The 25,213-nt window shown below is 55.3% G+C and overlaps 1 protein-coding gene across 1 annotated transcript in view; it reads left to right on the forward strand.

Annotated features, from left to right (window-relative positions):
- The first annotated feature begins 204 nt into the window (after positions 1-204).
- ARHGEF18 (Rho/Rac guanine nucleotide exchange factor 18) overlaps positions 205-25,213 on the forward strand; it is an 87,331-nt gene continuing 62,322 nt past the window's right edge. The window contains exons 1-8 of the mRNA XM_012790728.3: positions 205-517; positions 15,034-15,158; positions 21,322-21,584; positions 22,354-22,504; positions 23,166-23,280; positions 24,188-24,245; positions 24,579-24,623; positions 25,057-25,134. Coding sequence (XP_012646182.2) covers positions 15,144-15,158; positions 21,322-21,584; positions 22,354-22,504; positions 23,166-23,280; positions 24,188-24,245; positions 24,579-24,623; positions 25,057-25,134 — 725 coding nt within the window. The 5' untranslated portion in view covers positions 205-517; positions 15,034-15,143. The remainder of the gene's footprint in view (positions 518-15,033; positions 15,159-21,321; positions 21,585-22,353; positions 22,505-23,165; positions 23,281-24,187; positions 24,246-24,578; positions 24,624-25,056; positions 25,135-25,213) is intronic.

The raw sequence follows: 25,213 nt of genomic DNA on the forward strand, positions 1-25,213 counted from the left end.
TGCCCACAAGCCGGTGTGTGCTCGTGGGTGTCTGAGTGCCCGTGTCTCTGTGGATACACGTGACTTGTGTGTCCCCGTGTCTGTGCACCCATGTGCCCGGGTGAGGCCCCCACACCCTGTTCCTCTTTGGCAGTTGGTTCCGCAGGAAGCTGCCGGGGTGGGGGTGAGGGTGCCGGGCCTCCCCCCGACCTCCCCACCCCTTCTCCTCGGGACACCTGCAGGCCCGGCCAGGAGGGGCGGGGGAGGGGCTCCTGCTTCTAGAACTCCTGTCCTCTGTGCCCGTCCCAGCCACCCAGGTTGGCCCGGAGCGGGGAACCGAGGCAGAGGGTAGGCGGGCAGGCAGGGCTGAAAAAGAGGAAGCTGGGGTACAGCCGGTGCCCCTGTGGTTGTGGCAGGCCCCTGCCGGCCAGCATTCCCCTTGGACTGACCCGAAACCCCAGCCATGGGCCGCGGGCGCGGTGGCGGGAGCAGGTAGCCGGGCTGGGCACCCACGGCACCGAGAACCCGGCTGCACCTGGTGAGTAACCATCCCTCGACGTGGAGCAACAGGGACAGAGAGGCAGTGGGGTCCGGGGTGGGCGAGGGGGACCAGGGGACTGCAGACAGACAGACAGACCGTCCCCGCCTCTCTCCACCGTGCAGACAACCCGTGTCCCCAGCGGGCTGGGGGGGGGCTGTTCGCGTCTCCCGTTCGTCCTGCAGAGACCTGTGGTCCTAAGAGGTCACCCCAGGGGACAGGGCTCCGTGAGGAGCAGCTAGGTCAGAAAGGAGGATGGAGCCCTGTCGCCAAGGGCCCTCCCAGGGTTCCAGCCCTCCCCGCCCCCACCCCGCAGGGCCTCCTTCTCGCAGGCTCTCGTGGGTGGGGCTGAGAATCCAACTTTGAAAACAAACTTGCCCTCGAGGTTGGCCTCTGAGCAGCAGCCCTGGGAAGGGTCCCATCCTGCGTCTGCCGAGGTCATGGGGGGGATGACCCTCTTCCACGCTAGCAGTCTTGAGGAGGGGGGGCCCTGCCTTGGGACACACGCCTGTCTCCCACCGCGGCCCACCTTGGGGAGCCAGCCCCCCGCTCCAGCGCCCGCTGGGACGGCAGGGCCCGGTGAGAGAGGAAGCCTGCGGTCTGTGCCGGGCACACACCCAGGTCTGTGGCTTCCGGCCGCCCTCCAATACTGCAGGCGTTGGGGGGCCAGGATGGTGGCCCCAGAGCCGGGAGGACGGGTGGATTTGGAGTCTGTGGCTGGGGACAGAGAGCAGGAGCCGGTGAGTTCTAGCCTGGGGCTGATGCTCCAAGGCGGGGTCACCTGCCGGTCCCAGGAAAGGACTGGGCCACCAAGGGAGGTCAGGGGAGGCTTGCCACTACTCACAGTTACCTGACTGTGAGTCCCTCTGGAGGGCTTCCTGGCAGAGGCAGCCTTTGCTCTAGGCGTTGAAGAGCCCGTAGAACATCAACTGCAGACACCTCAGTGCGTCTGGTCTGGGCTGTCTCCACGCACCTCCTGCCGCCCCTGCCACCCGCAGCCCCTGACACGGGGATAGACACGTGCCGGGGTTCAGGACTGTTGCAGATGATATGATGGCTGTGTCGGACAGCTGGGGGTTCAAATCCCAGCTCCCTTGCCTCTGTGCGGCCACGGGCAAGTGACTTAACCTCTCTGGGCTTTCGCTGGCTCACCTGTAGGAGGTCTCAGCACGGTGCCTGGCACTTAGTAGGAACTCAGAAAACACTGCCGGCTTCTCCTTTCCTTCAGACCCTGTCCTTGTTCCCAAGCCTGGCTTCCTGGGACTTCAGCCCTAGGGAGAGTCCCCAGGACAGGGACCTGGTTTGGGCTTGAATGATGGGAACAGAGTGGTACGGAATGATGGGAACAAAGGATGAACAGAGGTGGTTCATCGATTTAAGAGAAATATTTGTTTGAAATATTTGTGACTGAGCTTCCCTCTGTCTCAGTTTTCTCATCTGTACAATGGGAGTGATTGAAACACCACCACCAATACCACCCCACCGTAGAGCGGTTGGAGACTGAGTCAGTTGGACTAGTGCCTGGCATGACCTAAGCTGTAGTTAAATGTTGACTTGTGTTGCGGTTACTTCAACCCTGGGTTTTAGGCTGGTGTGGCCCACCTACCTGGCTCTCGGTAGGCATCTTCTGCTCTGTCACTTTCATGGTCCAGAGTCTAACCTGTATCTAGACCAGCCCACCTGGACTTCAGGCCCTGGGGGATAGGTTATATGTTCCAAAACTGGCCACAATCATATTTTCAATCCCACGCACTCTTTGGGAATCTTCTCTTCCCTCGTTAAGAGGTGGGGTGAAGGAAGAGCCCCCTCCCCTTGGACCTTCAAGAGCAACTCAACTCATAGAGTATAGCAGAAGAAATGCTAGCTCATAAAAACAAGGGTCTCTGTCTTGAGACATGCATCTTTGGAGCTCTGAGTCTCCAAGCAGGAAATCCAGCTTCCCTGAAGGGGCCATGCTGGAGGTACCATGAGAAAAGACCACCACAGAGACAAAAAGAGATGCCCATGGAACCCTAGCTGTTTGAGTCTTCCCAACCATGTTAGTGAAGGTGCCTTTGAGAGGGTCCAGCCCCAGCCTGTGTCTGACTAGAATGTCACAAGCATCCCCAAGCCAAAAACCACTTGATCAAGCCACTCCTGAATCCCTACCCCTAGATATCTTGAGAAACAACAAAACAATTGTCATTGCTTTACACCACTAAGTTTTGGGGTGATTCGTTATGCTGCATTCCCTGACCAGAGCACCTTACATCACTGTTATGTGTTAGTTACCTTTTGCTATGAATCGAACTGCCCCAAAACTTAGTAGCTTAAAACAATAGCTGCAGATTTAGCTCTTCATGTGTTGAGTCAGTCCGGTGGTTCTTCTGGTCTGGGCTAAGTCAGCCAAACTCTGCTGGAGTCACTAATGAAGTCTTGGGACTCTGTTGTGAGAGCTTCTCAGGAATGTGTCCTATCCGGGGACCAGGACACCATGGTGTCAAAAGAGGGTACCCTTACCAAGATGGCAGTCCCCATCAGCATGATGATGAGTGCCCTTACCAAGATGGTGGGTTCCCTCTCCAGGATACTGGGTGCCCTCACCAAGATGGTGGGTTTGCTCACCAAGATGGTAAATGCCCTTAATAAGATGGTGGATGCCCTCACCAAGATGGCGACTATCCCCACGAAGATGGCAGATACCTTCCTCAAGAGAGAGCACATTCCATACCCTGCACCCCCACCCAGACCCTCCACCTCCTCTTTTAATCATTTAGTAACACTCAGGATCAGAAGATCACCCTTTGACAGGACAAAGGGGCGACTCACAAACTTACAATAACCAGCTTCAGGCTTGGTTACTTGGGAGGCTGAGGCAGGAAGATCCTTTGAGCCCAGGAGTTTGAGACAGCAGTGAGTTTTTGTTTTGTTTTGTTTTGTTTTTTGAGACAGGGTCTCACTTGCCCAGGCTAGAGTGAGTGCCGTGGCGTCAACCTAGCTCACAGCAACCTCAGACTCCTGGGCTCAAGCAATCCTCCTACCTCAGCTTCCCCAGTAGCTGGGACTACGGGCATGCGCCATCATGTCCAGCTAATTTTTTTGTATATATATTTTTAGTTGGTCAATTAATTTCTTTCTATTTTTAGTAGGGACGGGGGTCTCGCTCTTGCTCAGGCTGGTTTCGAACTCCTGACCTCGAGCAATCCGCCCGCCTCGGCCTCCCAGAGTGCTAGGATTACAGGCATGAGCCACCGCACCCGGCCCAGCAGTGAGTTTTGATTGTGCCACTGCATTCCAGCCTGGGCGACAGAGAGAGGCCTTGTCTCAAAAAAAAAGAAAAAAAAGAAAGAGGGAAGGAAGGAAGGAAGGAAGGAAGGAAGGAAGGAAGGAAGGAAGGAAGGAAGGAAGGAAGGAAGGAAGGAAGGAAGGAAGGAAGGAAGGAAGGAAGGAAGGAAGGAAGGAAGGAAGGAAGGAGAGGATGGATGGATTTGGGGAGGAGGGGAGGAGGAGTTCAGCAAGGCCAGGATCTTTCCAACACAAGGAGTAAAGATGCAGGTAACAGGGCTCCCACCACCAGGGGGCAGCAGCGGCATGGATGAGCGCTGGCTGACATACACACGCTCACCACACACTTGGATACACAGAGAGGTGATGACACAAACAGGTGGAAACACAGAAACCCAGGCATACCAAAACCTCCTCACAGATACCAGAAACAGATCTCCCCAAGATACAAATGAGTCATGTGGATCCAACCCCACGGATACCAATGGGCATTCACATGCACACACACACACACACACACATATACACACACAGTTATACACACACACAATGAAGATCACAGAGGCTTTTAAAAATACCTAGATACTCAAATATACCCCCACATAAACAAGTTGACACTCAAGACTTGCACTCAGAGGCCAGGCGCAGTGGCTCACGCCTGTAATCCCAGCACTGTGGGAGGCCGAGGCAGGAGGATTGCTTGAGGTCAGGCATTCGAGACCAGCCTGAGCAAGAGCGAGACCCCGTCTCTACTAAAAATAGAAAAATTATGTGGATGTGGTGGCACGTGCCTGTAGTCCCAGCTACTCGGGAGGCTGAGGCAGGAGGATCGCTTGAGCCCAGGAATTTGAGGTTGCAGTGAGCTATGATGATGCCACTGCACACTAGCCCGGGCAACAGAGCAAGACTCTGTCTCAATAAATAATAATAATGAATAAGACTTGCACTCAAACATACTCACAGACGCGAGAGCACACACGGTACACTGACACATGAACGCACTGTCAAACACAGAGACAACAGCACACACACACACACACACACACACACACACACACACTGTCAGACATCCACTCACCCAGGCTCCCGCGGGGACCCAGGCTGTTCTTGTTTTCCCCTGGGAATGTCATTCTTGCCTGGCCAGGGTAAGGAGCCCATAGGACTGGGTGCGGGAGACAGGGCGTGCTGAGGGGCTGGCCTCCCCCCAGCCAGGGGTCCCTGGGCCCCCCAGCCAGAAGCCCTGCGCGGCTCCCATCGGCGGATGATGCGTCTGGCAGAGCCTGAGCCAGACTCCGCCCTCCCGCTGGCAGCCGGTCCTGGCAGGCATCCCCCGCCCGCTCCGGCCGGCATCCCTGCTGCACACTCGCACTCGCGTGTGCCGCGTCCCCATGGCCGACTCGGTGCTCAACCACTCCTGGCCGGCCCTCTCCAAGCTGTGGCTGAAGCGGTGGGCCTTCAAGAGAGGTAAGGGGCAGGCGGTGACCAGCGCGCGCCTGGACAGCCCGCCCACCACCCCCTGCTCGAGCTTTTCCTTGGCCGGGGCGTAGGCTCTGCCTGCACCCGCCTTGGACCGCGTGACCCCCAGAACCTGGGGGGGGGGTCTGTGGAACGTCACCAACTTGGGGGCTCCCTCTTGTCTTAGGGGAAACGTCTCCCCAGCCCCGGCCAGGAACTTGTCTAGGAGGTAAATGAGCAGAAGGAGCGTGCGCCCTCTCAACTCAGCCGCCCGGCCCCCCAGGGGCAGCCCGGGGTCTCCCTGGGCAGGGGGAGGCCCCAGATGCAGTTGGTTTCTGCATCAGCCACGGGACAGGAGGCTCAGGATGGCAGCAAAAGGGGAGACACTTGAGACTCTCGGGCAGACACCTCCCCCAAACACACATCGGCCGGTGCCTGCTCCCCCCATTCAGGGTCCTAGGGCCTCAGTTTACCTATACAGGAACTGGGAAGGCCTTTTATTCTGTCTCCCAAGGCATGGGTGAACTACTGTTGCAAAGAGACACTTCTCCTTAAATCTCAGGAGGAGTTTAGCCCTCTAAGATAACCAGGTGGTGTCCAGGTACCCAGGGCAAGGGGGCGACAGTGTGGGACAAGGTCATAGGAGCTGGTCATGCACCTGCTGCCTCCTGGGTTTCCTCGTCCTGCAAACCCCTGCGTGCATGACCCCTCCTGGCCCCAGTCGGGCCAGCCACATGGCTCAGCCCTGACAAGACCTGCCGCCATTTCCTTAGCGAGCCAAGCATTTGTTCAAGGTAGCGGTGAGTTTCCATGAAGGAGGAGGCGTTATGAAGATTTCTTAGCTTCATTCCACGGACTCTCCTTGAAGGCATATTGTGTACCAGGCACCGTGCTGGGATCAGAGAGCAAGTGGATGTATCCGAGGACCCAGAGGCCGGGGCTGGGGCTGGAGGCAGAGAGGGTGGCCTGGGATCTAAGATGCAATAGAGGCGTAGTCGTAATGATGGAAGCTGCTGCCAGTCGTCGTGCCTTCGTGCAGTTGGGCTCAGAGAGGTTGAGTGACTTGCTCATGGTTGCATAGCAAGCACAGGCCGAAGAAGCCGGCATTTGAAGCCAGTTCTGTCTGGGGCTGCCTTGGCGGCGTGTCCCAAGCGGTGTACGAAGCTACCAATGTGGGCGGCCAGAGCGCGTGGGGAGGGTTTTTAGATCCATGGGTGGATGGCGACTCTGAAGAATTAGTGCATCTGCCGCTGGTCACCACGGTGTCCGCCTGTGACCCGGGTGCTGACGAAGGTGTGTACGGCTTGCGGCTGCTCGGCCCAGCCTGGGTCCCATCCCAGGCAGGTGGAGGCTGTGATTTATGGACTGGCAGGTGGAGGAGTGCGCTGTGGGAACCAGCAGGGACTCTTATGCCCTTTTATGGCCAGTGCCGCAGGGGCTGGTGGCGGAGGGGCCGCCTGGGTCTTGAACCCAGGCGCTGTTGGAGAGCAGTGTGCAGGGTGCATCCCCAGCGGAGATTCTTTCCCTGAGGCCCTGTGCCTCCTCTAGTAACTCCCCTGGGAGAGTGACTCACTCCCCACGAGGTCCCTCCTCTCGTTAGCCCCGGAGAGCAGGGAAGAACGGCCTTTCTGTGCCCCTCTTAAGCTCTGCAATTGGCCGTCTGGGCACCTGACAGGACCTCCCGGGGGGAAGGGCGTGGTTTGACTAGGGAAGGCAGGGAAGGCTTGAGAGAGGAGGATGGAGACCATTGCCTGGAGCAGGGCCCCAGTCCCTGTCGCCTCAGCTGCTCCAGTTACCCATCTGGCCATGCTTTTCCGTTTATTCCCCCAGCCTGTAATGAGTTTGTGTATAATGAGTGTATTCTGTGTCTCACCTTGGCTTCCTGCCTGCCTGGATTCTCTGCCGCAATTCACCCCCCACCCCTTTCTTCTGCATCTTCCACCCTCATCCCCTCAAACTGCTAGCTCCTGAGTGTAATGTGTCACTGCCTCTGGACACTGTCAAGTCACCTAGCCATCCAACTATCTGCCCATTCATCAGTCCAACCATGCAGCCAGCCAACTATCTACCTATCTAGCCAACCAGCCAACTATCCATCCATACATACATATATACATCTAACCATCCAATCATCTAACCATCCATCCAAGCATCCAAGCATCCATCCATCCATCCAACCATCCAAGCATCCATCCATCCATCCAACCATCCAAGCATCCATCCATCCATCCAACCATCCAAGCATCCATCCATCCATCCAACCATCCTTCCATCTAACCATACAACCTTCCATCCACCCATCCACTCATCCATCCATCCATCCATCCATCCATCCATCCATCCATCCAAGCATCCATCCATCCATCCAACCATCCAAGCATCCATCCATCCATCCATCCAACCATCCTTCCATCTAACCATACAACCTTCCATCCACCCATCCACTCATCCATCCATCCATCCATCCATCCATCCATCCAAGCATCCATCCATCCATCCAACCATCCAAGCATCCATCCATCCATCCATCCAACCATCCTTCCATCTAACCATACAACCTTCCATCCACCCATCCACTCATCCATCCATCCATCCATCCTTCTAACCATCCATCCAGCCAACTATCTGTCCAGCCAACCAGCCAACTATCCAACCATCCATCCATCCATCTAAGCATCCATCCACCCACCCATCCATCCACTCATCTATCCACTCATCCATGAAACCACCCATCTGTCCATCCACTCATCCATCCAACCATCCATCCATTTATCCACTCTTCTATCCATTCACCAGCAAAAATTTATGGACACTAGTCTGTGCCCAACTCAACACAGCACTGGATAGCCTGGTGGTTCTCACCCCTTGTTTTGAATTCAGAAATACCTGGGTTCAAATTCCAGCTCTGCCTTGCACTACCTCGATGTAACCTGGGTAAATCAGTGCACCTCTCTAGGCCTCAGTTTCCTCTTCCATAAAGTGAGGGCTCAGAGAGTTGTTGTGAGGATAGAAGAACATAAAGCACGTGATGGGCTTAGCATTGAGCCAGGCATATGGAAAGTGATCAATACGCATAAGATTTTGCTCCTTGGGTCTTGGGGTCAGATACAGTCGCTGCCCTCAGAGACCTCGTGCTTTAGAGCAGGGGTCAGCAAACCTTTTCTATAAAGGGCTAGAGAGTAAATATGTCAGGCTTTGCAGGCCATATAGTCTCTGATGCAACTACTGAACTCTGCTCTTGCAGGACCGCAGCAGCCATGGACGATAAGTACGTGAGTGGCGAGACTGTGCCAATAAAATTTTATTTACAAAACCAGGCAGAGAGCTGGATTTTGCTCACAGGCCATAGTTTGCAGCGCCCTGGTCTAGGAGAGGGTAAGCGAGGTGATTACAACACGATGAGGTGTAGATAAAGAAAGCAGAGCCGTCCAGAGCCCTCTGGCTGAAACCGTCTGCAGAGGATCTGAGGGCCCGCAGTCGCTGGCGGGCAGGGCGGGGAAGCGTGGCAGGGCGGCACAGAGACTCGCAAGGGAATGGCGAGTTGGGGGCTCGTGTGTGGGGGGAGCTGAGAGGGCAGGCTGGAAAGGGCTCGGAATGCTGTTCTAAGGACTGGTGACGAGTGTGGTTGGCAATTGTCTGGAGGCAATTGTGGTTGGCAATTGACAGGGCTCTGTCTACGACACTGGAATTGGGGCTTAACCCACGACACTGGGATTGGGGCTCAGTCTATGACACTGGGTTGGGGCTCAATCTGTGACACCAGATCAGAACTCAGCCTATGACACTGGGATTGGGGCTCAATCTGTGACACCAGATCAGAACTCAGCCTATGACACTGGGATTGGGGCTTAACCTATGACACTGGGATTGGGGCTCAGTCTATGACACCAGATCAGAACTCAGTCTATGGCACTGGGATTGGGGCTCAGCCTATGACACTGGATTGGGCCTCAATCTGTGACACCAGATCAGAACTCAGCCCATGACACTGGATTGGGGCTCAGTCCATGACACCAGATCAGAACTCAGCCCATGACACTGGGATTGGGGCTCAGTCTATGACACCAGATCAGAACTCAGTCTATGGCATTGGGATTGGGGCTCAGCCTATGACACTGGGATTGGGGCTCAGCCTATGACACCAGATCAGAACTCAGCCTGTGACACTGGGATTGGGGCTCAACCAATGACACCAGATCAAAACTCAGCCTATGACACTGGGATTGAGGCTCAGTCTATGACACTGGGATTGAGGCTCAGTCTATGACACTGGGATTGGGGCTTAACCCATGACACTGGGATTGGGGCTCAGTCTATGACACCATATCAGAACTCAGTCTATGGCATTGGGATTGGGGCTCAGCCTATGACACTGGGATTAGGGCTCAGCCTATGACACCAGATCAGAACTCAGCCTATGACACTGGGATTGGGGCTCAGCCTATGACACTGGGATTGGGGCTCAGCCTATGACACTGGGATTGGAGCTCAGTGTATGACACCATATCAAGACTCAGCCTATGACAATAAGATTGGGGCTCAGTCTGTCACTAGAACTGAGACTCAGTCTGTGATGCCAGGATTAGGGCTCAGTCTACAACGCCAAGAGTTGTAGCTGTGTAGGGGGAGCCATAATAGGGGCCGAAATTAAGACAGTGCCAGAGTAAAGAAGACAGGGGCATAAAGTAGTGTCACGCCCGGGAACTCGGCAGGGCTTGGTGTCCTGAGGGCTGGGGGAGAGGTGAGGCTGGTCACCAGGCGGCTCACCGTGGGGACGGTGCGAGAGGCGGGAGGAGGAAGGACAATGATGGCTTTGGTCTCGACAGCTTTAGGTTGGCGTGTGGGTGGGCATATCAGGCGGTAATGACAAGTGGCCATTGGAGACAAAACCTGGAGCTTGGGTGAGTCTGGAACCAAAATCAGAGCTCATGTGTGACATCAGGATCGGGGACTCAGTCTGTGACCAGGGTCGGGGTCAGCGTGTGATCAGAGTTGAGGTTCAGCTTGTGGAACTAGGATGGGAGCTCAGTCTATAACACCAGGATTGAGGCTCAGCCTGCGGCATAAAAGTGGGAGCTCGGCCTGGGACACTGGGATCGGGGCTCAGCATCTGACACCAGGACGAAGGCTTAGTCTGTGACAGCAGGGTGAGGCTCAACCTATGCCCAGGGGATGAGGCTCAGCCTGTGACACCAGGGCAGGGCTCTGTGTCTGCGACACAAAGATTGGGGCCCAATCTGTAAAACCGGGATCCGAGTTGAGTCTGTCATCAGTTCAAGCTCAGCCTATTCCTGGCTCAGAAGCTCGCCCCATATAAAAACTCAATTCAGGCCGGGCGCGGTGGCTCACCCCTGTAATCCTAGCACTCTGGGAGGCCGAGGTGGGCAGATTGCTTAACCTCAGGAGTTCGAAACCAGCCTGAGCGAGACTGAGTCTCTACTAAAAATAGAAAGAAATTAATTGACCAACTAAAAATATATATACAAAAAAATGAGCCGGGCATGGTGGCGCATGCCTGTAGTCCCAGCTACTCGGGAGGCCGAGGCAGGAGGATCGCTTGAGCCCAGGAGTTTGAGGTTGCTGTGAGCTTGGCTGATGCCACGGCACTCACTCTAGCCTGGGCAACAAAATGAGACTCTGTCTCAAAAAAATAAATAAATAAAACAACTCAATTCAGCCCTGGCTTTTCACCTTTAACCTTCAGATCTCAGGGTTAGGGCTCACGGGCGACAGTGCGTGAGACTCTGCCTTTGCTCTCTGCAGGCCGGGAGAAGCTTCAGACCTCCGCAGGGGTCCTGCCCGGTGGAGCAGACAGATTCTGCGAGCCTCTCCTGTGGCCCCAGGGACTTGCCGGGCCGGAGGGAGGGGACTGCCTCTCTCCTCCTAAGCTCCCCCCAGCCTCCAGGGCCCGCCCCTCGTCTGCTTTTCCTCCTCCTTCACAGCCGGCTTGTTTTGTTCCCTGGTGTCCCTGAGTCATAGACGATGCCTTGGCTTCAGGCTGTGGAAGAGAAGAGACACAAGGCTTAGCAAGGGCAGCATGACCCCAGCCAGCCTGGGAGGGCAGCGGGAAGACGGTGATGGCAGGAACCCTGGCGTCGCCGTGGCACCGCCCAGCTGCTCACCTGTTGATACAAGGTGGCATCCGGCGTGCATTGACCTTGAAGCGAATGGAGCTGACGTGTTCCTTTGCTTAAAGAAGGCCCCCCAAATCGTACGCACTTCAGACCCCCCAAACTTGGGGCGATGTCTGTACGTGTGCAGTTGGGAGGAGAGGGACCGTGACGTGGGTGCAGACAGCCCGGTCTCCGCTCCCCTCTCTCGTCTCACCCCACCCTGGGATAGGTGGCAGCAGCATCACCCTCGTCCCCCTCAGCTAGCAGCCATAGTACAGGCAGGGTGGCTACAAACTGTCTCCCAGCCCACACCCTTCGGAGAGCGAAACCCCAGGGCACGGTCAGTAGTTACCCTGGCGTAGCAAAATGAGACACATGGTCACCCAGCCATGGGGAACCCAAGCTACAGAGTGAATGGGGGCCTCACGTGGCACTTTTCAAAGGTGTCTGCCATCCCACGCCCACCACTATCTTTGCCCCACCTCAAGCAGTTACTGCTCTTCCTATGAGCATGCTGAGAAGTACCTACATGTGTCCCCACCACCAATCTATTCCCTCTCTGCCACCTTCACCCACCTGCTCAGGCTTCACCTCTAGGCACTCTCCATCCGTCCATCTGTCCATTCATTCATTCACCCATCCATCCTTCCACCCACACATCCATCCACCCATCCACCCATCCATCCATCCATCCATCCATCCATCCATCCACCCACCCATCCATCCATCCATCCATCCACCCACCCATCCATCCATCCATCCATCCACCCATCTATCCATCCATCCATCCACCCACCCATCCACCCATCTATCCATCCATCCATCTAGCCATTCATTCAACCATCCATCTACCCACCCATCTCTCCATCCATCCATCCATCCATCCATCCATCCATCCATCCATCCATTCATTCAACCATCCATCCATCCATCCATCCATCCACCCACCCTTCTCTCTATCCATACGTCCATTTTTTCATCCATTCATCCTCTATCCACCCATATTTCTATCCATCCATCCGTCCATCCATCTACCCATTTTCTCATCCATCCATCCATCTATCCAGTCATCCTCTACCCACCCATCTTCCCATTCATCCATCCCAGCCATCCCCAACCTTTTTCGCACCAGGGAGTTGTTTCATGGAAGATAATTATTCTATGGACTGGGATAAAGGAATGGTTTTGGGATGATTCGAGCACATTGCATTTATTGCGCAGTCAGTTAACGACGATCTGCATTTGCAGCCGCTCCCCAGCGCTAGCATCACCGCCTCAGCTCCACCTTGGATCATCGGGCATTAGATTCTCATAACGAGCCGCAACCCAGATCCTCGCATGCGCAGTTTACAGTAGGGTCCGCGCTCCTATGAGGATCTAACGCCACCGCCGATCTGACAGGAGGTGGAGCTCAGGCGGTGACGTGAGTGCTGGGGAGTGGCTGTAAATATAGATGAATCTTCGCTGGCTAGCCTGCCACTCACTGCCTGCTGTGTGGCCTGGTCCCTAGCAGGCCATGGACCAGTACCAGCCCAGCCCAGGCATTGGGGACCGTGGATCCATCCATCTATTTATCATCCATCCTTCCATCCATCCATCCATTCATCTTTCTTTTTTTTTTTTTTTTTGAGACAGTCTCGTTCTGTTGCCCAGGCTAAAGTGGGTGCTGTGGCGTCAGCCTAGCTCACAGCAACCTCAAACTCCTGGGCTCAAGCAATTCTCCTGCCTCAGCCTCCCAAGTAGCTGGGACTACAAGCATGTGCCACCATGCCCGGCTAATTTTTTCTATACATATTAGTTGGCCAATTAATTTCTTTCTATTTATAGTAGAGACGGGGTCTTGCTCTTGCTCAGGCTGGTTTCAAACTCCTGACCTCGAGCAATCCGCCCGCCTCAGCCTCCCAGAGTGCTAGGATTACAGGCGTGAGCCACCACGCCCGGCCATCCACCCATCTTTCTACCCATTCATCCTTTCATCTATCCATCCATCCACCCATTCTTCTATCTATTCATCTATCCTTCTATTCATCCACCCATCTGTTCATCCATCCATCCATCCTCCCTGGTTTCAGCAAAACCTGAGATGTGTTAAATTAGACAGTGGGTGAAGGGAGTCCAGTATCAAGGCAATGGAATGTACCCTTGGGAGAGGCACCAGGGCCTGTAGAAGGTATTGGGGAGCAGAGGGGATTTTTGGAGGGAGCAGAATGAGGTCACCATGCAGTGTCAGGGCAGGAACGAGGAGGTCTCAGGGAGCGGGCCGGCAGACAAGGGCAAGACACAGAAGGCAGATCCGGGGGTACAACAAGGACTCGACCTCCCTCCTGCAGGTGACAGGGGGTGACACACTCTAACTGCAATGTAGGGGCTGGGGAATAGGGTAGGGGACGCCCATTCCTCCAGCAGAAAAGGGCTTAGTCCAAGACCCCAGATCAAGCCAGGGTGCCCTATGTGACCTGGAACACAAGGAAGGTGGCCAACATTGTCCAAGCACCCGGGGCTAATGCTTAACACGCAATGGGCCCCTTCATCCTCACCAAAGCCCTGAAAGGTGAGCACTGTCACACCCACTGGGGCTCAGAGAGGTGCCTTCCCCAAACTTGTGCAACCATTAGTGGCAGGTCCTGGAAGGAACAGTCTTGTTGACCCCAAAGTCCTTGTTTTCTCCTCCATACTGTGCCTTTGGGACTCAAAGTTCAATAGAGAGATGAGGATATGGGGAGAAGCCTGGGACAGTGACTGTGCCGCCCGCCTGCCTTGTAGGGCTCGCACGAACTTGAACCGAATTACTGGGCTACAACAGTGCCCAGCCCATAACAAGGGTTGTAGGAGCGTTTGACTTCATTCTGAGTGCCCAATTCCAAAATCCAACAAGCTCTAGAAATCAAAAGCTTGTTTGGAGGCAACCTCCAAGCTGAACTGACTTGATGTTCACTGGTGTCTTGCTATTTCTCCTATTTAGTGTGAATATTAATATATCTCACTGCACAAATATTTAGGGTGTTTGAGTACAGGATGCTTCACCACCCAACTCCACTAATATAAGCATTGCATGCCCTTTCTAAAACCTGAAAAATTCCAAGTCCCAAAATGTATCCAATGGAAGGGTTGGGGGTGAAGGATGTGGGCTGAATTTATCATTGCTTCAGGGGTGAATGTCTTGGGGCTTACCTCTCCCCTCTGAGGGGTGTCCAGGGGCTTCTGGACCTTGAGTGGCATGACTCCCTGCTCTCTGCTCCTCATCCCATCCTACCCCCCCCAAAAAAAAGAGGTAGCTTGAAGTTCCATCATTAGGGACTCTCCTCCAATCGTGGACACTGGGCACTTACATTTGGTCTTTGTGCCCATCAAATGAGGGGTTTTTGCTAGATCAGGCATAACAAATTGATTTCATCTCATGAGCCAACTTGGATCAATTGGTGATTGTTGGCTGCTGGAGATGGGGTAAGCAGGGAAGAGCCTTGTGATTGACTAGCAATGTCTGCAGTAGACTCAGGATGGGGATGAGGGGGCAGGTATGTTGGCTTCAAGATCATTTGGACCATCCTCCTCCTTTCCCACCAACCCACTTTATAGGTGAGAAAACTGAGGTCCTGGGTTAAAAGCCACAGATGCAGATTCAGGTCCAGGCTTCCTCAGCCCTCCCAGCTTAGCCCTGACACCTTGTCCCTCCTTTCTTCACAGGCTCTGAGCCCAAGCCATGTGTCCAGCCCTTTGACCCTGGAGCTACAGCCTCTGCCACCAAGAACAGCAGGGCACCCTGGAGGCCTGAGAACCCCGACTTCTTCTCCACCATGGGGGATGAGCAGGCAGGTGTTTGACTGCTGAGACGGGCAGGAGGTGATGACACAGTGGCAGCAAGTGCACTTTGTTTAGAAACTGCATTTTACCAGGCGCTTTATGTCCGTCATCTCAGGGAACTCTCATCAGAACTTGCAAAGTAGTTATTATTCTATTTGACAGAGAAGGGAACTGGAGTGCTTTCTGGAATAAGAAGAGGGAGGGAGGAAGGGATGGATGGATGGATGGATGGATGGGGTAGATGGATGCATGGATGGATGCATGGATGAGCAAAAGGCTGGGTAGATGGACAAATGGATGGATGCATGAGTACAAGGTGGGTGGATAGACAAATGGATGGGTGGGTGAGTAGAAGGGTGGGTGGATGGACAAATGGATGGGTGGGTGAGTAGAAGGGTGGGTGGATGGACAAATGGATGGGTGGATGAGTAGAAGGGTGGGTGGGTGGACAAATGGATGGGTGGATGAGTAGAAGGGTGGGTGGGTGGACAAATGGATGGGGTGGATGAGTAGAAGGGTGGGTGGATGGACAAATGGATGGGTGGATGAGTAGAAGGGTGGGTGGGTGGACAAATGGCTGGGTGGATGAGTAGAAGGGTGGGTGGGTGGACAAATGGATGGGGTGAATGAGTAGAGGGTGGGTGGATAGACGAATGGATGGGTGCATGAGTAGAGGGTGGGTGGATGGACAAATAGATGGGGTGAATGAGTAGAAGGGTGGGTGGGTGGACAAATGGATGGGGTGGATGAGTAGAAGGGTGGGTGGATGGACAAATGGATGGGTGGATGAGTAGAAGGGTGGGTGGATGGACAAATGGCTGGGTGGATGAGTAGAAGGGTGGGTGGGTGGACAAATGGATGGGGTGAATGAGTAGAGGGTGGGTGGATAGACGAATGGATGGGTGCATGAGTAGAGGGTGGGTGGATGGACAAATAGATGGGGTGAATGAGTAGAAGGGTGGGTGGGTGGACAAATGGATGGGGTGAATGAGTAGAAGGGCGGATGGATAGACAAATGGATGGGGTGAATGAGTAGAAGGGCGGATGGATAGACGAATGGATGGGTGGATGAGTAGAAGGGTGGGTGGATGGACAAATGGATGGGTGGATGAGTAGAAGGGTGGGTGGATAGACAAATGGATGGGTGGATGAGTAGAGGGTGGGTGGATGGACAAATGGATGGGGTGAATGAGTAGAAGGGTAGGAGGATCAACAAATGGATGGGTGGATGAATAGGAACAACCAACCACAGGAGTTTAGTTCTGGGCCCTGGCAGGGATCTTGACTTGTTCGAGTAAGAACCACAGAATGCAGACAGTTGGGTGGGTAAGTTGGCAACGAGGGAACCGTGAGCTCTGGATGAAGTATGAAGCCCTGGGAGTGTGGGGTGAGGCTCTGCCTCCCAGCCCAGCAAATCCGCCCCCTCTTCCTGCATCTCTGCCATCACCGGCCTCTTGGTCACCAGAGCTGGACATGTGGATACCCCTGCCTATCCTACCGGCCACCAAGTCCTGCATGCATCGAGCCCTGCATCCACAGAGCCCTGGGCTCTGTGCCCATCTCTCTCTCCTTCAGCCACTGCCCTGGCGAGGTCACTGTCATGACTCAACCGGGTGACTTGCACGGGTGTCCTGGCTGGGTTACCAGCCTTCATCTCAGCTCCATCCAAGCCCATCTCTGGTCTGCCAACTTCCATAATCTTTCCAAAGGCCAATCCCAGCCCCTCGCTGCACCCCCACCCTCCCTCCCACCCACCTCTGTTGGAAGCTTCGAGATTAAATCCTTGCTTTGGACAACCAAACCTGCTGATCTGGCCCATGCATGCCACCAACCCTCTGCACCTCCAGCCCTAAGGAGCATTTGCCAGTTGCTCGAAGGCACCGTGAGCTCTCCAGCCTGCGGACTCCTGGATGTCCTGCTCTTTCGTTGCCTGGAATGTTCGTGCCCGCAGTGTCCGCTCACTGACACTTCCTCCGGGAAGCCCTCCCTGATACTCTTGGGACAAGGTCACCTGTTCCCCCTCCGTTCTCCCCCTGCCCACTGCCTGGCACCTCTATCCTACTTGATTATAAAGGCTGGGTTTAATCATCTGTTGTCATCGTTGTCTCCCAAGTAGCGCCATGAGGACAAGGGACCGTGAGATTCCATCTGGGGATGTCAGAGACTTGCTCGGAGAAAGGGACCTTCCTACTTTTAAATTTAAAAACAGCGGCAACAATATCTCCTTCTGTCGCTCAGGGGCTTGTGCTGCCCAAACACCATCTCATTTTACCTGCCCCACGCTCTACGAGAGAGCAGCCATCACGCCCATTTCAGAGATGAAAACGATGAGGCTCGGAGAGCTTCGGGAACTTGCCGCCTATGTCACGCAGGGATGCAAACCCCGACTGGGCTCTTCCGCGCCGGGCACCCATCCCAGAAAGACCTGCCTGACGATGCACTTGCTATTTTGTTTGAAATCAAGCTGCCTTTTCTTACAGGACAAAAGGGGACCAGAGAAACATTCTACTTGAAGTTGCTTTGGTGTGCTGTCTTTTTCTAATAGACAACAAGATAAATAACTACTTTTTTTTTTCAAATAAAAGTTTATCCACATGCTATGAATAACCGCACTTGGTAAGCCCTTCTGAAGCACGGAGAATCGTGGGATGTTCCATCTCTGGGTCTGATGGGGGAGCCCATCCCCCGAGGCTCCCCGGGGTTCACAGCGTGGGAGCCTGGATTTATCGCATGCTCTCTCCGGGGGTCCAGGCCAGCCAGTACTGTGCAGTCAGATGCCTCCAAAAGGCCCCCACTGGGCCAATTTGCGCCTTTTTCTGCCCAGGATGTGCTGGAAGAAAGGTACGAGCTCGCAAGCAAAGAATGAGGCCCCCTCCCTCAGTGTACCTGCTGGCGGGGAGCTGGGACAGCCTGTACCACGGCCGTCCCCACTGCCCCCCTCCCCAGTGCTGGCCGGGCTCCCACCCCTGCCTCCTCTGATGGAGGCCAGACCCAGGAGAAGGAGGGAGGCCCGGCCCAGGCCAAGAGGCTGTCCTGACGTGTTTATATTTACAGGAGGATGTAAACCAGGGACACCAGGAAACCTTTGGAGGCAGTGGCAGAAGAGACAGACAGGAATCAGCAGGAGGTTGTCCAGGCACCAAGCATAGCAATGGAGCCATTTGGGGCAAAGGGGAAATTTAAAAGGAGGCCACTGCCGCTGACGTCACAGGAGGGCCAAGTCCACCTGGCCCAGCCAGGGGCAAGAGTTGTGGCTATTTAGAAGGAGACTGAAAAAGAGGGAACCCTGGCGCTTAAAGGGCAGGAGGAGGGAAGAGGAGGCAGAGAACTAACCGCCAAGGAGGAGGGAAGGAAATGAGGATGGTAGGGAGATTCAAGGAGAAGGCACGCTGTCGGAAAACAGTATGGCAAGTCCTCGAAAAGTTAAACATAGAATTATCGTGCAATCTAGCAATTCCACTTCTGGGTATTTTCCCAGAAAAATTGGAAGCAGGGACTCACGGATATTTGTCCACCCTTGTTTATAGCAGTGTTATTCACAACAGCCTAAAGGTGGGAACAGTCTTAGTGTCCACGGATGGGCGGATGAACACACAAAATGCAGTCCAGCCAGACAGCGGGACAACATTCAGCCTGATAAAGGGACCAGGCTCTGACACAGGCTACCACGTGGACGGAGCTTGAGGACATCGTGCTCAGTGAGAGAAGCCAGACGCAGAAGGACACATCCTCACAGGAGGTCCCTAGAGTTGTCGGATCCACAGAGACGGGAAGTAGGGTGGTGGGTGTCAGGGGCTGCGGAGGGGGTGTGTTTCATGGGGACAGAGCGTCAGTTTGGGAAGACGAGAAAGTTCTGGACACAAATGCACAACAATGCATGCCATCGAACTGTGCACTTAAAAATGGTTACAATGGCAAATTTCATGTTGTGTATATTTCATCACAATAAAAAGAAGACAAAAGGGGCCAGACCTGTAGAGAAATCAACATGGGTGAGAGCAAAGAAAAGCTCAAACCGGACGTAGCCCGCCAGCCACGGTCTGCAGCTGACCCAGGGCCTGGCTTTGGGCTGGTGGGCATTTTTCCACTTCGAGTTGGAAGCTTCTCTGAAAATTCTCCACCCCTCGCTTTGGCAGGGATCTCCCCGTTCCTCCGCACCTGGCCGTGGCTGGTCAAATTGTCCGGGGGTAGGGTTGCCAGACTGAACAGATGAAACTGCAAGACACTCAGATTCGGATGTCAACTATTACAATATTTGGGGCATACCTCTAATAAAGCAGTCATGACTTATCTGAAATTTAGATTTTACTGAGTGTCCTGTATTTTAACTGGCAATGCTATGAGTAGGGGCCGGGTTCTTGTGGAATACATGAAAGAGGCCAGGTCCTCTCAGCTCTCAGAGGCATGCTTCGGGCCACCGATTGGGAGAGTCCATCAAGAGTGTCTGCGATCACATAGATGCCCGGAACCACGTCCCAGCACTGGTCTCTCGTGGAGCAATGGAAGAGGCCCACCTGCCCATCAAACCCTGTCAGAGGATTGTCCTAACAAAAGCCTGGAAAAGGCCAGTCCCTTTCCTGCAGATCCTGACAGCCCAGAGAAGGGGCACCTTACTACCCTTGAGGAATCAGGAAGGCAGCCTGGAGGGCATGCTGAGCTGGGTTTTGAAGGATGCATAGGAGTTCTCCAGGCAGACTCTGAATGGGGGTGGGTGGGAGAAGAAGTTTTCAAGGCAGGTGCCCTGGCTGGAGAGAATGACAAATAAAATGAATGTCAGAAGAGGAGGCAAGTGAAGGACAAAAAAAGATGAGGAAAAAGAGATAGAGAAATGGTACAGAAAGAGAACAGAGCTTGGATTCGAACAGACCTGAATTTGAGTCCGCCATTTATTGGCTGTGTGATTTGGGGTGAGTCCTTTTTCTTCCGAGAGCCTTAGTGGAATAACAAAGCCCCCTGGTGGAACCACCTCGGGTTTAGGGCTCGCACACACGTGGTCGTTCTGGGTAGTTCTGGGTGGCGATTTGTTGGTGATCTGGTAGCTGGTTTTGCGTCATCGTCCGCATCTGCATCCGTGTCTCTGCAGTGTCCGGCAGTGCCTGGGTGGGTGGGAGGTGAGGTCGGAAGTTGCAAGCCTTGGAGCGTTGCATGCTGAGCTAGGAGCTCGGGCTTCCGCCTGCTGGGGAAGGAAGGTCTTGGTGGCCACTGACCGCTCCGGTGTCCCAGGCTCCGCTGGCAGGAGGTGGCAGGGAGCCGGCTGGGCGAGATGAGTGGACAGCACAGGTGCAGCGCCCGATGCCGCCGTTCTTTAAAATTCAGGTCATTTCCTCACGGTGGCTCTCCCTGAATGACTTCCAAGTTTTGAAAAAATCTTGCACTGAAACAGCATCGATCTCGATGACTGAGCTTTCTTGCATCCACTCAAATTAGATACCAGCTAGTTCCCAGCTTGAGAGGGAGACGTAAGAGTCCCGGAGACCCGGGAGGGGACAAAATTAGGAGCCCTGACACTGTCTGAAATCGCACAGTGAGCATCAAGAGGCGTTTTTACAGATTGTGTTCGCAGATGTCATCTTTTTTTTTTTTTTTTTTTGAGACAGTCTCACTTTATTGCCCAGGCTAGAGTGAGTGCTGTGGTGTCAGCCTAGCTCACAGCAACCTCAAACTCCTGGGCTCAAGCAATCCTCCTGCCTCAGCCTCCCAAGTAGCTGGGACTACAGGCATGCGCCACCATGCCCGGCTAATTTTTTCTATATATATATTCATTGGCCAATTAATTTCTTTCTATTTATAGTAGAGACGGGGTCTCGCTCTTGCTCAGGCTGGTTTCGAACTCCTGACCTTGAGCCATCCGCCCGCCTCGGCCTCCCAGAGTGCTAGGATGACAGGCGTGAGCCACCGCGCCTGGCCCCACAGATGTCATCTTTTATGAGGTTTAAAACAAGCTGGTGGGCGGGCAGGACAGAGGTCACGACGCCTATTTCACCTGCGATGGGGACTGACCCCCCAGCCCATCCAACTCACGCTGAGAAGGGCACTGCGCCCCAGTGGGATGGGCGGGGGACAGGCAGAGCCTGAGTGTTGGAGAGCGAGGCCCTCGTGGCCAGCCGTCCCCAGGCTCTGCCGTCCCTCGGTCAATGCGTTCTTCTCTCTCCCCCGACCCCCCGCCTACAGGAGCATGATTTCCCCAGGCAGCTCAGCGACAGTGTGGAGGACCTCGGCCTGGATTTGGGGGCCCTGCAGGGCAGCGAGTACCTCCAGGACTTGGGCCTCAGGGCCCCTTCCCACAGCCCCCCTGGGGACGCCAAGGACAGCGGCCCTCCTGGCGAAGAAGCTAGAGCGGAGTCGCCCTTCTCCAGCTTGGTGGGGTCCCAGAGCCTGCCACCACGGCGGCGCAGCTGGGAGAGGTCACGGAGCTGCTCGGACAGCTGGCGGAGGTCAGTCCCCTGCCGGCACTAGGATATGCCTCCAGGACAGCGCAGGGGGCCCGGCGGCCAGAGCCAGGTCCCAGGACACACTGCTCGCTGCATCTGCATTGTTTAGCTCTAGGGGGAGCCCAATGACCCTCTTCCAACTCGCACGTGCGTGCACGAACCTCATAGAGCCCGGGTGGGCGCGCAGATCTTCAGAGCGTGCATGCACGAGCCCAAATCGAAGGCTGCACGCGCACACTGCAGGCACGCATGAACCCACACGTGCACACTTGCCTTCGTACGGGTGTACACCCGTGTTCAACCAGCACACTTGCACACCCTCACCCTATCAGACCCGTGCATATAAACCCAAACATACCATTTGCACACCGCTTGCACGCATATGCAAAAAGCCACCCATGATCAAAACAGAGGTGGGTGTTCAACTGCATGCACCCCACAGTGGCAGCACCGAACAGTGGAGGGGGACGCTTTAGCCACCCCCAATCCGTGTCCCTCAACCTCTCCCAAGTCACCCCAAATAGAAATCCAGTCTGTGCAAAAATGGTCTGCAGTGCAAATGTAGCTTCAACAAACCTAACCGTGTTCCCCCTTTTCCCCTCCCCGCTGCCACAGATGTTGGGAGGTCTGGAGCCCTCTCTGTGGCCTGCCCACCCCTCTCTGTCCTGGAAGGGCCCCCCCTTGCAGGTTCCCTGAAGCCCCCAGATGCCTGGGGCAGCAGCCGGGTGGACAAGACCCGCTGATGCCCTGATGTCCCCTCTTCTGCCACCAGGCTCAGCCTTGACGCTTCGCCTGTGGATGAGGGACCCTGTCTCCCTCGGACGCTGGCCAGTCTTGCTCTGAACCTGCCGGCAGAGGGGCTGAAGACGTGGACCCAAGGGTGTCTGCCCGGGGGCAGGGCCCCAGCAGAACCGCCAGGCAAGGTGGGTGTAACCTGCAGCCCCCCACGCCCATACCACACTTCTGGGCCCAGAAGCCAGCACTGTGGGGCAGGCAGGACAGCCGTACCCAGAGCAGGTAGGGTGGGCACGGCCTGTCCGTGGTGTAACCCGTGACTGGGACGTCTCTGAGTTCTGAGATTCCAGCCCAAGCCTGAAGGGCCTTCCTTGTGGCAGGAATCCGTGGCAGACGATCCTGGCCACGATTGCAGGCCGTGGGCTGGAGACGGAAGGGAAGGTGACTCCTCAACCTGTAGCTGCAGCCAGGCTTGGAGGATCTGAGTCTACGCTTGGGGTCTGCAGCCGGGGAGGCTCAGCCTCAGACCCGAGATTCCAGCACGCGGTTTTCGGGGCTGTGTCCTGTAGCTGGAACACCTTTGACTGTGGCCGCGGATGACCCTCGGGGAAATTCCCGGCTGTGGCTGGAGCCCTGTGGCTCTGCTACCTGGGACTGATGCCCACAGCCTGGGGCTCCTCGGCCAGGACTGCAGCCTGTGGCTGGTGGGAGCCCCTGCCTGTGTGCAGCTGGGGCTGGGGCTGGGGCGAGGGGGTCCCCCTAAGCTCCGTGGACGTGGCCGTGGCTAGGAACCCTCAACCTGGGGCCCGGGCTGCCTTTCCGGTTGAGTGAGATGCTTATTTCCCACAGGAATGTGACAACCAGGAGAAAAGAGTGAGGTCACAGTCAGTTCCAGTGTCCTTTTATGAGATCAGCTCCCTGGAAATCTCTCCGGCTTTGGAAGTGTCCACAGCACCTGCTCGAGGTAGCCCCGCCCGGGGGGTTCCCTCATTCGGCCAAGTCTGGGGAAGGGGAGGCCGGGGATCGGGGGAATCCAGAGAGGGGAAAGGACCTTTGGCCTCTGCCCCTACCCCTCTCCCTGGTGGCCTCCAGCCAGGGCGGACTGCCCCATTGCAATGACCTTGGTCCCTAGAGCACTCTCTCTATCTCTTCCTTTATCTGCCTCTTTGGCTCTGAATCTCTGTCCTAAGATCTTGCCCCTCTCTGGTGTCAGTCCAAGCTGCAGTCTAGACCTGTAGCAAGTCTCTGAGCCTCTGTGATTCCCTCTATAAGAAGGGGACAAGAAGCATATCTCAGGCCAGGCGAGGTGGCTCACACCTGTAATCTTAGCACTCTGGAAGGCTGAAGTGAGAGGATTGCTTGAGGCCAGGAGTTCAAGACCAGCCTGGGCAACATAGCGAGATCCCATCTCTACAAAAAATAGAAAAAATAGCTGGGTGTGATGGCACACACCTGTAATCTCAGCTACTTGGATGGCTGAGGCAGGAGTATCCGTTGAGCCCAGGAGTTCGAGGCTGCAGTGAGCTATGATGATGCCACTGCACTCCAGCCTGAGTGAATGAGCAAAACTCAGGTCTCAAAAAAAAAATCGTTATCTCCTTAAAGCCACTTAGAGAGTTCACTGAGCTCCTATCTGTAAAGTGCTTAGCAGGTTGTGGGCGTCTGGGAGACACTGGGGACACCTCCATCCACCCCCGGCTCTCTGTCCTGTTCCCATGTCTCCTCCCGGAGAGCGCACGCCCCGTCTGGACAGTCTCCAGTTCTGCAGGGGCCCAGGCAGGGTGGGGTCCGGGAGGGCTGGTCTTATGCCACTTTGGCCACAGCCTCTCACATCTGTGCCTTCTGGGGTGTGTGGGGGGGTCTGTTTCCAGGCCTAGAGCCCCCAGTGCTGGAGTGCATCGAAAAGGACCACGTGGAGCCAGACCACGTGTGAGTGTCGGCCCCACAGCAGGGGAGGAACCCCACCCCCACCCTGTGCCCCAAGAGGACTGAAGGGGGGGTTCGGGTCGGGGTTGAGACTGGGGGAGGAGGGGTGCAGGGGTGCAGCGTTGGTGGCCCTAGGTGGCCGGGGCCCGCCACCATCCCACTGCCTGGGAGAGATTCTCCATGTAGCCTCTGAGAAGAGATGGGTTAGGGGGTCCCAGTTAGGGTCTGCAGTAGGACCCCGGGACCTGGCCGGGCAATCCCAGTTCGTCTTGGGGAAAAATGCATCTGTCACCCGAGGTGACCGTGGGCTGTTTCGATCCCCCCACCCCACTCCAGGTTGATTGTTCAACAAGTGCTTCAAGAACTCCGGCAGTACCATGGGTAAGTGGGAAGTGGAACAGGTGTGAGGGAGCAGGTATGGGAGACAGGTGTAGGGCGGGCAGGGAAGAATGGAAGGAAAGGGAGGACAGGACACAGATGGGGACAAGCTGCCACTAGCCCAGGCGATACCTTGGAGCAAATGAGAAAAGGTGCCTCTTTCCTGAGACACTGTTACCTGTTAGAAATGTTTTCTTGAGATGCTGATTTTTGTTCGGCCGAGACATGTTACTGCCCTCTGCTGGAAAATCCTGGTCATAACACCCGCATACGCAAGCCCACGATGTCAAATATGGGTAGGCGTTTAGAGGTGGCCTTTGGTGTGCACCTGTATGCCGAAACCATGCAGGTGGGGAGCTGGGGAGGGGCAAGAGAGGGGGTGAGCTGGGAGGTGAGGAGCTGCAGATACAAATATCTGTCCCCTCTGATCCCACAGGGCCCGGCAGAGGGCTTGCATGTCAGCCAGCCCTGGAGGAGCCCACTCGAACCTCACCTGGTTTGAGTTCCTGTCGGAGTAAGTGCACAGAGCTGTGGCTGGTGGGAGCTGAGGGGTGGAGGGGAGGTGGCACTGGGTTGGAGCACGTGTTTGCTGA

This window comes from Microcebus murinus, chromosome 27 (assembly GCF_040939455.1).
Source record: "Microcebus murinus isolate Inina chromosome 27, M.murinus_Inina_mat1.0, whole genome shotgun sequence".
NCBI classification, from domain to species: Eukaryota; Metazoa; Chordata; class Mammalia; order Primates; family Cheirogaleidae; genus Microcebus; species Microcebus murinus.